This window comes from Varanus komodoensis, unplaced genomic scaffold, assembly GCF_004798865.1.
Source record: "Varanus komodoensis strain SLA01 unplaced genomic scaffold, ASM479886v1 scaffold6_1, whole genome shotgun sequence".
Lineage (NCBI taxonomy): Eukaryota > Metazoa > Chordata > Lepidosauria > Squamata > Varanidae > Varanus > Varanus komodoensis.
Window position 1 is genome coordinate 3,192,308 of NW_025336345.1, and position 15,391 is coordinate 3,207,698.

General features: G+C 40.1%; 1 protein-coding gene across 2 annotated transcripts in view; it reads right to left on the reverse strand.

Annotated features, from left to right (window-relative positions):
• Positions 1-5,267: 5,267 nt before the first annotated feature.
• CLINT1 (clathrin interactor 1) overlaps positions 5,268-15,391 on the reverse strand; it is an 89,333-nt gene continuing 79,209 nt past the window's right edge. The window contains exons 9-12 of one of the 2 annotated variants that reach the window (XM_044450920.1): positions 13,714-13,791; positions 9,290-9,585; positions 8,447-8,651; positions 5,268-7,107 (exon numbers count right to left, since the gene is read on the reverse strand). In XM_044450920.1, the coding sequence (XP_044306855.1) occupies positions 6,743-7,107; positions 8,447-8,651; positions 9,290-9,585; positions 13,714-13,791 (944 nt within the window). In that variant the 3' untranslated portion in view covers positions 5,268-6,742. The remainder of the gene's footprint in view (positions 7,108-8,446; positions 8,652-9,289; positions 9,586-13,713; positions 13,792-15,391) is intronic. The other variant, XM_044450923.1, reaches the window with a different exon arrangement.

Here is a 15,391-nt window from a genome sequence, read left to right on the forward strand (position 1 = left end):
TTTGTGCAGTAGGTAGAACAGAGGTTCATCACACCTTTGTAAGTATTCTCCAGTTCATTTGCTGGTTCACAGTGAATTTCCCCTACATTTGAGCAGGATGAGGTCCTTCCTCAGCCTCCCACATAAGTTCAGTTGAATGGGGAAAGCTGATCAGTGGCAACTGCCACAGCCACAGAAATTGCCTCTCACACCTATAGCTGCCTCCTACCCCATTCATGCATATCTTTCTTCTCATGGATGTGCATCAGATCACAGACTGGACGTGGGACTGTTCCGACAGAGGGGGGTGTAACAGCCCTAACGGGTAGCTAGAAGAAGCCGAGTATCTGGAGGGTGAAACCGCAGTGCTGCAATGCATGGAAAATCTAAAGGCACACAGATTTGATTCTATCTTTGTTGCATTAGTAAAACCAATGCTTTGCTCCAGTTTTACACTAAGTATCACATAAGATAACAATATTTGGTAATTATCTCCATCTCAGCTAAAGTTCCAGTTTAAAGGCTCAGGTGTATGAATTATTTTGGCACTGGTGACAGACATGACAGTTTGCCAACTCCTGTTTGGAATAAATTCAGTAAGTATTAGTAGCACCAGATGACCAACCAAGTGCAAGTGCTGACACACCATCTCCAATTATCTGCAGTGCCAAATCTCCATGCTCTGAGAGAAAGAGTACTATCTGGAATTCCAGACTTGTGCTGAAGCCTCCAAAATTGCCTAGAGGTCTTGGTTTTCACTCCTGCTACTAGTCCAATCCCCTTTTCATAAGAGCAATCAGGCCTGAACAGGCTAGCTTTTTTTCTGGAAGTCCAAAGACATTAGGAAAATGGAACAGTCTTTCTATAGGCACAATATATGTATGTGTAGATAGTCCTAGAACTCCCAGTATTCTCCAGCCTCCCATGATGGGTGAAGAATGCTGGGAATTCTACTTTTTCCCCTAACTAAATATGCATAGGAGTGTACATTACTTAAATTCTGAGCCCGTGCCATTCCAAGCATGATGGAGGCTGGTTTAACATTGGTCAAAATCCACCCTTCATCTCAGGAAGGCCTGTCAGATTGCAATAGAAATGTGCAGTACAGTCTCTCCCTGCTCACTGTCTTCTTTGGAACCATAAGAATCAGGTGACCAAAAACGCTCAGCAAGAGACCAAGACTCTCTGACCACTGTTTCTGCAAGGAACTCTATACAGGCTCTAAAACACATGACTCTAGTTACAGGTAAGCCAATATTGACTTTTGCTTCTATCTTATGTGATTTTGTTTTCTTTCTTTTTTTTCTGTCATGAAGCCCTACTAAAGAAACCGCATGTACATGGAAAGTTGGCTTTGTTTCAAAAGCATCTTCCTCAACTTCTCACTAAAACCTTCTCTGTGTGCTGACTGCCTGAGTGTTAAACTCCTCCTTGTGAAAGAAAGATATTTAATAAGGTTTTGTTATATTCCATATCTTCTGAATTTTGTGGCATGTAAAACTTCTGTCCACACTGGTGACATGGATCCATTTCTATGTGAAAATATGTAACATACAATGGGCTGGGTTTGCATGTCATGAGAAGCCACAGTGATTTCTTACCCCTGCTGGTCTGTTGTGCTGTCTGGACTCAGTGGTGGCCTTTCTGCACAGTATCTTTCATTTCCTGAACCCACAAAGAATTCAATGTTCTGTTCTATGGTTTCTACACTTACCATCTCCAGTTGTCTAGACCTGGGATCTCTATTTTACTATTATTGGTATGGAAACACCAGAGAGTCCATGGAAAGACCAGTCACAGCAGTGGCTGCTAGACCATATAGTCTTTACTACCTTCACAGCACCCTAAAATGTCATCACTTGCTTTATTAGATTTTGCTGAGTGATGTGCCCATCTCCCTGGGAGAAGCAGGGAGTCATGGCAAAAGGATCATGATTCAATTCCTTTGGGGGTTGGAGTGGCTAGAAAGAGTTGCAGAGATGCAGATACACATAGGCGGGGGAACCCATTTCAAAACCTCAGCTGAGGTCCAGGAGAAGCAATAGTGTAAGCACAGGGTGTGGAGCACAGTAACTGCATTGTCATGGGGACCATGCAATCATTTGACTGGTAAGTTCGGGGGAAATCCATGCACCATGGAAATCACACGGGGTTGTTTGCCATGATGGGTGAACCCCAGCAATGGTCTAAAGAACCACTGATGCTTACTCCAATAGCCTAGATTCAAACTCAGCACTCCACTAGGAATGCCCTATGTACTATATGAAAGGTACAATGGATTACAAAACAAGGCTAGCATAACATATTACATTGGAATGCTTTCTTCCGCTTATCATAAAAAATTGGCTGGAAAAATTGGAATTAAATGTCATATTTATATCAACATTTCATAAGAAAATTTGGAAATCGCAGCTGAGTTAGATACCTATCAATTTATAAATAATCCTGAGTGCAATATTCACAAGTAAGATTGAATAGGACACCTGAATCTCATCTTAATCACAATCAGAATGCACGTTAAAATGAGAAAAGAAAATCTGCCTTTCATACAAATGTGTAACTGGAAAGTGGCAGTCTGAATAATAAAATCAACATTTACATAACTGTTTACACAAACAGATCCATTTGTGCTTCATTCTTTGTACAGTTGTAATTTGCTACAAACTAAAATATGTGTTTGGGGCAAATGCAACAAAAAACCAGGCTATTTCCTATGGAAATGCTGAGGAAAGCTGAAGGGAGTATTGAAAGTCATTAGGTTTCAATACAAGTTAAATTCCTTAAGAAAAATTCCAAACATTTTGTAGATTCCAAAAACATATCAACACGTTAATCAGAGCCATGCAAGAGCCAGTATGGAGTTAAAAGCAGACCTGCAATGAAGGTTCCCATAAAGGGCTCCTTTTCAGAGTTCTAGCTAGCCAGACAGTTTTCCTTTTCCACTCCTTTCCATTCTCCCAAATATAGTTCTTACCATCCCCACCCCAACAGCTGGCCAGCATTCTAAGGCCAATGACACAGCGCAGCCGTCTCAGGTCGTTTTTCTTTTTTGTGCTTCGAAACTTTGGGTTTCCCTGAAGCCTGCTTGTCCGTGGAGGATGCTGTTTTGATCCAAACTCAAATGCTGAGTTCCTTATGATGATGCTTGTTGCACTCACGGTGGGGTGCATACTTAAAAAGCATTTCAGAGTGCACATCTCTGGGAACCTAAGGTCTAGAGGAATATAAAAGGGTTTCGGTATTTGTTACTGTTATTGTTGATATCACTTTAAGTGCGGGATGCCTGCTTACATTATGCAGAGCCTTCATTGATAAATCCCTCCTGCCCGCCCTTCTCTCCTTGAGCGTCAGGCTCCTTTTTGCTGATGGATCGAGGTGAAACAGATGCTGCCATAAATACTCTTGCTTCACGGTTTCAGATGCAGTTTCTGTTTTGTTGAACATGTTGAGGGCTCAGGCTATCATCAAGCCTGTGCCTGCACCATTTATGCCTCTGCTGGAAGCCCAGTGTTATACAAATGGCAAAGAAATGCATTCTGAAAGGCCATCTTTGACTAAGAGCCAAGCATACAACAAAATCATATTTATATTCTGGGCAGGAGAACGTTGAATTTGTAAAATGCTAAGGATTTTAATTATTGGTACCCCCATGCCTCCTTGGTGCAGGTTCTTCTCTAGGCCTTTGGCATCAGAAGGCGAGATGGTAAGACACCAGGAGTGCTGCAAAGAAGATATCCCAACAAGACCCGTACAATTTCCCAGTCCTGAGAGCTTGCATCATGCTGGGATGCTGCACCTCAGATCTGGGGTCTAGTTCTAGCAACTGGACATTTTTCCCCCAGATGGCAACACCCCCTCTCCCCTATCTGAGGAGTTTGTTGCTTCCTTGGCTTTTGTACCTCTACTCCCCATTCTGAAAGACTAAAATGCCTTTTTCAAAGCTTAGTTCTGATACCAAGAACTCTAAGCTAAAATCTGCTGGATTTCTGGCATATTGACCACACCTGTTTTGCTTTTGGCCTCACTCACCACTGGGATGTGGTCCCCAAGAATGTCTCCAAAACTGGATTCAGCTATCAGGCTAAAGGAGGTTCAACATCCTGTGATGAGTCTTATTGTCTGTTATTTTGGGGGGTGGGGGGTCATTTATCTATGACATTATATTAGCTGCTGGCATGGATATTCTACATGCCACCATCTCATGAAAATATACAAATCTACATCAAGGTGATAGAGATGAGCACTTTTTGGAACAATCCACTCTTAAGACTGTCTTTCTGGAAGTTTGCCAAATCATCTTGGAATGCATCAAGGAAATACATCAAGTTACTGTTAGGCCTGATACTTGATGGCCACATTTCAAGAGGAACAGGCCAAGATATTTGCATTTCATATTTACTGCTTGCCTTGAATGTCTTGCCATCTGCCTGGACCCCTATGGAAAGCAGCAGGATGTAATCAAAATTTAGAATGACTACTCAAATACTTGACAGGTTTCACAACATTTTCCAAAGCAGTAATCACATCCAGTTTCAACACTGCTTGGTTTCAAATTGCTATTAAAGCACTTTAGTTTGAAGAGATGCATCCTCGCTTTTTATTGTATACAAAGAACACATTCCTAGACTTCAGTACATTGGCATCAGAGCAGTAAAATGAGAGTTTTAAAAACGGGGTTGACAACGTCTCCATTCCTCCACAAAAACCAGTTTGCCACTGCCTCTTGTAATTTTTTTATATATGGGGGGAGGAGGGTTGTGCTCCTCAGCATCTGTTACAAGCCAAAGTTATGAAGACAATTCCCGCAAAAAGTTCAAGGGTTTCAACACTGGAGCTGAAGAGAAGGCGATCTGTCCTGCTCAGCCAGTAAAGCTTGTCTTGATTACTTTGATGTAACAACACTTGAAAGCTCCTATTCTTTGAAACTAATTTAAACACATTGAATTGTTGAAAGATTAAAAACCGCAGTCAGCTAATTACACTCCCTCTCATCTCTTATTCAGCAAATGAATCACTTTTCATTACCACTTAGCTGAAGTACATGAATTTCTGCCTAATTAGAAATGTTGTAGATGGCGCATTAGCAAGGCTGGAGTGGGTCAAGATATCTTGGCTGCTTCATTTTTAATTCCGCACAGTAGAGTCAGATAGGAAAGGCGGGAGATAAAAAGTCATTAAACAATTTTAAATTATTTATAAAAATTACTTTGCCCAAATTATAATTATTCCCCCCCACCCAGCCGCTCTCACAAATGTCAAATGGAATGAAAGGAGAAGCAGCCCCAACATTGTTTTTAATGAACACTTTAATGTTATGTATAACAGAACATTATGAATACAATGGAAATAAAGTTTTATCAATTTAATAATAATAATAAAAATATCCAACATAAGAAAAGGGGAGGCAATAAAAGTTTCATACCTAGAATATAGTATTCATTCGCAATAGCAGCCTGGCTTTATGAATATAAACTGAACCTCTGCATTCCAGACTAAAAATCATGATCTGTGTGTGAACCTAAAATACAAAATTATAGTTGGAGAAGGGGTGGGGGGAGCCTTTAATCCATTCATGTGTTTCCTTTATGTTCATTAATTCATAAAATATGACTGCTACAGGTTTTTGAGATATATATAGATATATATATATGTACACACTCTCTCTCTTATATATATATATATCTATATATATCTATATATATATATATCTCCCCTCCCAATCAGATTCTGCAGTTGCTAAGGCCATATTTACATAAGAGGAGAGTAGTTACCAAATGCATAAAATCTAAAATCCAAAGATTTAGAGGTGTCCATTATTAACTGAATAGATGCTATTACTCTTTTTTGTAAAGTTGCATGAAAAATAATAAATACTCTTTTCTTTTGACTGTCAGTGATGTACACAGTGGCCCCAAAGTGTGCTACATGGCATGCCAACAATCACTGACTGCAGAAAAGTCACCCCAAAACAAATCCCAACCACACACACACACATTTATTTATTTATTTATTTATTTATTTCTTCTTTAAGAGTTTTCTGAAAGGAAACCATAAAGCAGCTCCGGATGATATTTCTACCAGTTCTGCATTAGATATTATAGCAGGTAGTAGCAGGAAACCTCCCACAAATTCTGTTCATCAGCAAATTGCTTGAAGAGGTCAATAATAAAAATTTGGATAGTATAGGTGTGTTGCTGGAAGAGTAGCAAAAGTATATATACATTCCAGGTCCCTTTGAATGAGCCATAATCCCATATGTAAGCCATTTTGGACAAAAATATATATATATATATATTCTTATAAAAAATTGATCAGTATACTTAGACTTCAAATTTGACTCAGTGGTAGGAAAAGGAATGGATCCAATTATGATAAAACAGATTCCAGGAGGGGGGGAAAGAAATCAAGTATAAAATTAGATTCACACAGATTATGCAGCCCCCAAATTCCAGACTTTCCACAATTTTCAAAGCTAAAACTGGTTCTGCCATCCAGAAAGGCCTTTAATTGTCTTGCTATAAAACAAGGCTTAGTCATTGAAATTTCAACCATTTGACTCACTGGAAGAACCTTTAATCTCAAAGTTTGAACAAAAGTAGTTTCAGAGTTTACAAAATGACCTTTGGGTTCTTTATGTGGGTTCCTTAAAAGTAAGCGATAAAAGGAGAAAAAAAAGAGAGCATTTGATCAGCATCTTCCACCCTTATTCCAGCTTTATTTGTGCAGCTAAAATCCTTCATTCAATCTGATTGGTTTACAATCTTTATTTGCTAAAATTGGCAAAATTGGCAAAGGCATCTTGCTTAGGTTGCAGAGTTCCAGGAGTCATGGAGGATGCCACTGCTATATTAGGAACACCCATGCCCATTGTACCTGACAAACCCATTCCAGCCGCTGGCATCGCCATGTTCACATTCATTCCCATCATGCCCTGGTTCATGACAGGTGCGCTTCCCATGGAAGCCATCCCCATTGTACCAGTCATCATAGTAGGCATCCCCATCCCCACAGACACAGGCCCTCCCATCAAGGGGTTTGCTGGCGGTCGGACAGGCATCATGCTAGGTGGTGAGTTGAGGCTCAAGGCTGCAAAATTCTGAGACATCACATTCATAGGTTGTTGCATATCTACACAAAAAAAAGGTAAAGTTTAGGTTTAAAAGTCAAATTACTTAGCTATTTCTGTTCTGCTGGTCAAAACAAAAACAAATCCCTTTCTTTTTCTTTTCTCCACCCAAAGTCCTGGGCATGTATTAAAAACAATTCTCAAATTAAGTCAAAACTGATGCCAAGTTCTTTGAAAGACCTATCAGAATAATTGCAATTCCACACATAGATGCCTTACACTTACAGTTCATGCAACCTCCGGTTCCCTTTCTTCCCTTTCCCCACTGTTCTCTTGACCCCCTTATCATGCTTTCTCTACATACCTACTAGCTACCCAGGCTCAGGGCAACCAGACATACAATGTTTTCCGTGTACATCAGATTATTTTTTAGGTACCACTTCCTTCTCATTCTGAGGGGAAAGGGCATATGAGTTAATAAAATTGCCCTCTTGTTGCCTGGGGAGGTGCATTTTAAGCATTTGGGAGAAGATATTGCAAAAATAAAAATTAAAGTTTGTATTCTACCATTGGATTAGGGTTTAAAAAATTTAAAGTGCAAGTGGACCTTCTTTACCATGTGACTGGTCTAGCCAAATACAGTTCACGAGCCTGGGACCCCAGAAACAAGGGGCTGTTAAGTACTTAGTAGACCACTATGTATGACTGGTGGATCACAGGTTGTACAGAACCAAATTAGATTTTGAAGCATATAACCTGCCCACCAGTGATCCACAGCACAGTGATTACATAACATCCTGACATCACAGTTATGGTCAGGGTCTTGTGCACTGACAAAGTTCAGAAGCAGTTTCAGAATCACTGGGAAACAACAAAAGGGCTGTTGAGCCCGGAATGCTAGACACAAGTATCACTGCCAGCTGTGCCAGACTTGTTACAAACTTCTTGCTCGCCATTCCTAATCTTTCCTGGCCAAGTCTCCATTGTCTGCTTCTGTCCTATGAAATGGCTATGTAATGAAGTTTGCCAATCCAGAAACACACCCTGAAACAAGGATCCAAAATGCCTGTCCCTCTTCCAAAGAGTTAAGTTGCTGGTCCTTCTCACCTAGTAAGGTCTACACTGAACGGTTGCAGCTCTCCAGAGCCTCGGACCAGAGGATGTTTCCCACAATGAATCAATCCTTCCACAGAGGTGGAGTCACATATGATCCCTCCCCTAGCTCTAGTCTGCTCCCTGTACCTTCTTTATATGCATAATAGCCCCTGCTTTTGCAAATATACTGAGGACGTCTTGAAGCAGCTTTCTTATGAATACATTAAGAAATACAGTAGCAAACTGATCTCTTCTGAGAGAAAACAACTGTGGTAGACATGATAGTCAACACAGGCAATCACTTACTCTGTTGCTGAATCATTGTGTTCAGTGATGGTTGCTGGGGCTTGGAAGGCTGCATACCCGGAACTAAATTGTCCAAACTGATATTTACGCTGGGGTCTGACCAAGTGGATGGTAGGGTTTTGCTTGCATTTTTAGGGACCATCTCAGTGCCCAAATTATAAAGCTGAGTAGGCTTCTGTATCATTGGGTTAACACTTTGCAAAGGCTGGAACCATTAAAAAGGAGAGATTAAGGTCTTAAAATTATGCTTTTCATTGCTGACTGTATTTTATTCTCAGAGAGGACAATTCATACAGTATCTATAAAAAGAAGCAGATGGACATTTATGTTTGCCTAAGAAAACTGAAGAAGCCAGAAAGTTGAAGTTCATGCACATAAAATTTTCAAGAGCATCTCTTAAGTATGCTACTTATCAGCTTGGCGGAGCTGCGTTAACTCAGAACTGTCCTGTTCTCTCCCCCGCACCATCCGCCCACCTCCATTTTGAAACCTTGAACCAATCGTGAAGTTTGCCAGGTCAAAAGACCGTGCTTTCAAGCATCAACTATTTCACTACTGGACAAAACTCTCTGTAAGCCAGACTGTCAGAGACAAGTGACTCTTCTTATTGTGTCATACAGGTATGACACTGGCAGTCTGTTCTGGAGCATCTGGATTGCATCAGGTCTTTTTTCTCTTAATGTAATTGAATCTCAGAGAGTGACAATCGAGGAAAAAAGACAAGCAAGCACTTGAGATCTACAAAAAAGATGGTTTAAACAAGGAGTTTGTCAAAACTATTCAGGTAGCATTTCTTACAATGAAGAATAATAGTCATGAAGGAACTGTAGAAGAGGCTCATACCTGTGACCTTGACATGGGGAGATTCATGCTGACAGAGCTAGAACCCATCATTGAGAAATTCATGCTTTGGGAAGAGGTCATGGTGGCTTGGGAGGTACCCATCAAATCAAAGAGGTCAGCAGAATTTGATGCAGCTGGAGGCTGGCCAAGACCCTGCTGAGCAGAGCCACCAAAGAGCTCAACAGCTGGCTGAGCAGAGCCACCAAAGAGCTCAACAGCTGAAGCAAGAGGGCATGGAGGGGCTTGGTTGAAGGCACTCCAGTCGCCAAACTCTCCATTCCCACTTGTAGCTGCACCTGGGGAGGGAAAAGAAAGGACAGAGACTTTGGGAAAGGCACAGCACAAATGCCACATTCCATGAACTGAAACAAATGAGAGCGGATGTGTGTCCATCCAGATTAACATCTGCAGGTAGGCTCTCCATCTGGACATTACTCTTCCTCATGAATATTCCACTCTTTTTAACAGGGTAGCAAAGAAAATGAGAAACATCCATACCCGTGCTAGGCAGGATGGCTGGGTAATATGTCACCTGTGGAGCATGCACGAGTGGGATACAGATTTCCTAGCAGGTGAACCAGCAGGATCCAAAGAAACTTCCAACACATACCAGTGTGGTGGATGGAGGAGGCCAGTATCTTCCAGTATACAATAATCAGGAGACTTAGGCAAAACTAGAAGCATTAATTCACTGATGCATTGATTCAATCACTGGCAACAAGACTGGCTTCACAGTTGTAAGAAGTAATAAAAACAGCAATTTGTTCAAACTCTTCTGATTACATATAAATTACTAGCTTACAAAGACTTATTAAATCCGTATAGCTATGTGGGATACCAATAAAATTGTGGGCTTTCAAATTCAGCTGCCTCTGGGTGTTTATTTCACCTCTGTTGTGCTTGTTGACAGAATTGTATAGTATTTATTTAGCACTCTATGGGTGTTTTGATAAATATACATTCAAAGCTCACACATGTTTTCAAACCTTTGCATAGTAAGTACAAAGAAAAATGTGTGATATTTACTTCTTTCCCTTCCTTCATTAGAATCAGTCTGCCCTCCATATCTGAAGAATAAACACTTTGTCTGAATAAAACTTGCAGGTCAAATCACAAATCATAAACATGGCAAAGGTGAAGGTCTACTCCATTTTTAAAGCGAAGAAGGCCTTTGGTGCAATTGTAACTTGTTAGCCATCCATGAATGTTGCAGTTTTGAAGCAGTTATAAAAAAATAAAAATGTTTGGTGGATAAAAAGAATTTTACTGTTTTGGCCTGAAGCAAAGACTAGACACATATGAACACACTGCACAAATGTCTGTAAACTGATGAGCAACTTGCAATTAGCATTCAACTATTAGGACAGCTCAGTGCAGACAGAAAGGAAACAATAACAGAATTTTTAATCGATGATTACGTGACCACTTGATGAAGGTTTTTTTTTTTAACCCAAATGAACAATGGCAGACTTGGGAAATGTAAGAGTAGAGAGATGAGACCTCGCTGATTTCAGAATAATCTGGCCTGTACAGTTAGCTAGGAATTAGTGATCTACAAACTTGCCTATTAAATAGAATCTAACTTTCCTGATCTTAAAGATATTACAATAATTTACATCTCATGTCAATAATTTTTAATACTACCTGTGCACCTGGGGTATAAAAACCCTTATTTTAATTAATTTTACCTCTACAGGTGGATTAAAATTTCAGTATGGAAGGGCAGGAGGGAAAAGAAGATCCAAACACATCTATGTGCTAAACCCACTTTAATGCAAGTAGTGGGCTGAAACTCATTAGCTTGGGGCCATAGTGAAACATTTGCTTTGATCTTCCTTACAAAAGGGACTTTATTGGGAGTATTTCAATTAGTACTGCCTATTAAAAATTTAAGCACACTTAAAGTATTCCTGATGGATAAGTAAATGCTGAATATGCCGATTCTCTAGTTATTGGATGCTCATATCCGAGCACACGTATAAAGGAAGTGGGGAGAATAGAGAGGCGTTTGTTGCCGCTCTTTGGGGAACTTTACCAAAGATGATTAATCAACAAAAAATTCTAGGGGGGCTTTATTGTTTAAGAATAATTAATCATTGCTGGCTTCTTGCATAATGGCTATTGGTACAGATTAATCATATTAATACTGATAAAGGAATATCATCAAGTTACACTGTATTATTTGCATAATAAGATGCAAATACACCAAAACTTGCATTTTCAAAAACTTGTAAAATCAAGGCAGAACAATGTAACCTAAATAATTTAAGGGCACATACCTCAAATCAAATCAAATCTAATCTAATCCTACCCCACCATACAATGTATTTTATTACTGAGGGTTGAGAAAAACAGCACACACTCATCTAAGCTTTGCCACAGAACATTTTTTTTTCAACTCATCTGCTTCAAAATTCTGTAAAATCCAAGCTGTGCTGATCAGCTACCTTTCTTCAGAAGAAAAGAATTAATTCATTGCCGTTTTCAAGGAGGGAAGGCACTGAGTATCATTTTGATAATATAGCAATTATTATAGTACTATGGCAAGAAGACAACAAAGACAGTAATTTAGGGCCAATCATAATATTTGCATAAGCTTCTTCACCCCTGCAAGGGAACTCTTAATGTGAAGATTTTATGCTTTTTCTTCCCACTGGGCCATTTTTAGTTTGCATGAAATTTGAATAAATCAATACATACAAATTAGCATTCACCTCCGCCCCCTCCTTGGACATGTAGAAACCAAGCCTAAAGCAAAGCATCTAATTTCTTGGGTTAATTTCACCCTTTTGCAAACACACAGTGCTGCAAGATGTGTGGCATACAATTTTTAAAGGTCTTCCTACACACTGCACTGTTAAAGGCATTATGGGTTGCCTGAATTACTACATATACACATATCTGGCTTTTGTTCTGTTCCATTAAGTTCCGTTTTCCTTTGCTTTGTTTTTACTGTGGCCACTGTTGAAACAACTTTGGGTGGCATATATGATTGTCCAGTTTGACTACTTGCCTAAAAAAGAAGTGTACACCAAACAGATTTGATACTGGTATCAAGATAAATGAGCTGTTACTACCCAATCCCTTTAAGATTTACAAAGGAAAGGAGTACTAGAATAGGAGTAGTAAAAATGTAGGTCCACTAAAACTACATATTTATTCCTGGTGGCTTTCTAACTGTGCTATTCAAACCCGCTGTGTGTTCTCAGTCAAGCTATGTTTATAAAACATTTGTCCATGGCTTTGCTTAAAAACCTGTTGAGACTCAGAACCAATATAAAAACAATTTTAAAAAACCAAATCAACTATAGAAATCAAATTAAAATATTGCTAACAGTTAGATACATTAGCCACCATCAAAAATGGTAAGACCAATTAAACTGCACCATTTAAGAAAATATCTTCAGAAATTGACGTTTTGATCTGCTTCAGGAACATGTTCCAAAGAACAGCCCTGTTTCTGCCACTCACTGAGAAGCTGTGATCTGAAGTAGAGTCTCCTTGTCACCTTCAACTAGTGGGCAAGCCCAGAGAAACGAATGTATGTCCAACTGTCAACACTTCTAGTTCCATAAGTCTAAGCAGATATCAGACACTTTACTTCTGAGGTCCTAGGTCCCCTCAGGAAAGCAATGAAGACACATATAGCCTGTATGAACAGAAACTATGACCCAGTCAAGCTTCATAACTGCATAGATCCCCACCACAAAAAATGCCCTTTTTGGTATTGACATTATCTGATCCATTGTGACATTAGACCTACCAGGCCACAGTCAAACACATGTAACATCTCTCAGCTCGAAATGGGCTATTGATATGCCATCTGTGAACATTTCTGTCCCAAGAAATATTTATGTATATTTTATTTACAATATTTTAACCCTGTCCTATACAAATGTCCCAGGACAGCTTACAACAAATTTGTGTTTCTGTTTAATAAGTAATGCAATAAGTAACAGGCATAAAGAATACATTGGAAATGAATACTACAAATGGAGTTGGGTCAGGAATTAATATTTTTCTCATTTGTTGCATGCTTGACGTCAGGATTCCTGGGATTCAAGATAGCTGCACCTCTGCTCTGCAGCACAGTCCTACTTTTCTAGCTCCTCCACAATGACCAAGTACACAGTAGATACTCAGCCATGTGTGGTTCAAAGCCTTATATAAGGCTGCAAGGACATCGACAACAATTCTGGCTGACTAAGGTTGGTCTCAAGATGACATGACGCCCCCGCACAGCTGCTTTCCATAATTTAAAGCATAAGGATAAGGTACCAAGCACCATTACGATGAGAACTGGATATCAAACTGAATCTGCTCTAGTAGAGAAGACACTTTCTGTCCTAATAATGCAGAAAAACATTTCAATGAGAAGAAATGTTTCCACTTTTTATTCCATCTGTCCGGTAAAAGCACTGTACCTTGTGATGAGGGACAGCTTGCAGAGGCAGCAGCAGAGCTGAAGTCAGCAAACCCCCCAAAGGGGTCAGTGGATCCACCTAAAATCACAGCAATCAGAACACATTATGGTGAACTAGTGTAACCATGCCCACTTATGTAACAGCTCACATGGACTTGCTAGGGGGGCTTGCAACCATTAATCCATTTTACATTGGATTAATCACCTGGATGCAAGTAGTCAGGAGCGGCAAAAACTATGTAGTTTGGAAAAGGGTGCAATCTACCAAATGTTGCTGCACGAGATCGCTGCACTGCAAGACTCAGAAGACTGTGTACTCAGGCATTATCTGGCTTAGATGCACAGAATGAGTCTGTGGGAATGTGAGCCACGTGGACCATGCAGTGGAGCTGAACTGTGTGCAGAGAAGGCATCTGAGAGCCACTGCTGCTGCAAGCAGGGTGCCGTTCACCTGCATAATTTCATCACACAACAGGGGTTTGGATGAACCCAGCGACCTAGCCACAGGGGAAGCCTCGTCGGGTTCTCCAGAAGCCAGCTGTGGAGAGCTTTTGTCCTTGGGCTTTTGTTACAAGGGCACTCACCGGGGAGAGGGGTGGGCACAGACACACAGACTGCCATGGATGACCATGAGAGTTAAAGGCTGATCCAGAGGGGTCGTAAGACAGTTTACAGCGGGCACGGAGAAAAGAAACATAGTGCAGACACAGCTGGATGTCACAAGGCATAAACGTGGCTCAGTCCTGGTCATCCTGTACCTCCCTGGATTGCATGTAACTGACCCAGTCAAATCAAATTATTCCCTCCTTATATAATTTAGCCACAAATTGTCATTTGCACACCAATGCATAGCAAGCGGCATTAAGTCATACTTCACAGGTTTAGTTATAATTTATAAAGAGTGCAGAGAATGAAAACCTGGTAAAGAACCACTGTAGGCTTGGCATAAATATCGCAACAAGTAAAGATTAAAGCAATTCTAAACTCAGGGACTAGATATAACACATAGAACAAGCTTTTTTATTGAAGAAATGCAGCTTGTAATGAAAAATTTAAAAAGTCTTCTCATATGTGAAATCTTGTGTGGTTTAAAGCATGAATGCCTTGCCTAAAATTTTAGATTCAAGATTTCAAGGCATAAAAGTCTGTACCAGTACTCACTTTTTAAATATGTTTGCTTCTTTTTCAGAACAAGAACATTAAAGTCTCCGTTGTATGCTATTAATGAATTATTTACTCGAAATACAGTATTTTCACCATTCTCCACTACGGCATATTTTATACATCAAAATAGAAAAGCTTCATAATCCATATTGGGCATCATTCTGACACTCCAGTTCATCAAGTTAAAGAGCAGGCCACTATAGATGGTGTATTTTCCCACAAAGAGACCACCTCCTTGCAGGCAGGAAGGCTGTACACCTCCCTATGCTGAGCTCGAGGGCCAAACTAGATTTCATAGCAGCAGAGATGTAGGGGGGACTGGGGCCAGGGGACACAAGCAGCACTGTTCTAAAAAATGAAAATGCCAGTGTTCTGACAACCTTCTTCACAAGCCCTCTTTAAATGCTCAAAATGGTGTATGGCCATTGAGTTTTGTAAAATGCCTATTTTTGTGTTTAAGAACATAAGGAAAGCCGTGGTGGGTCAGGCTCAAGCCCCATCTAGTGCAGCATTCT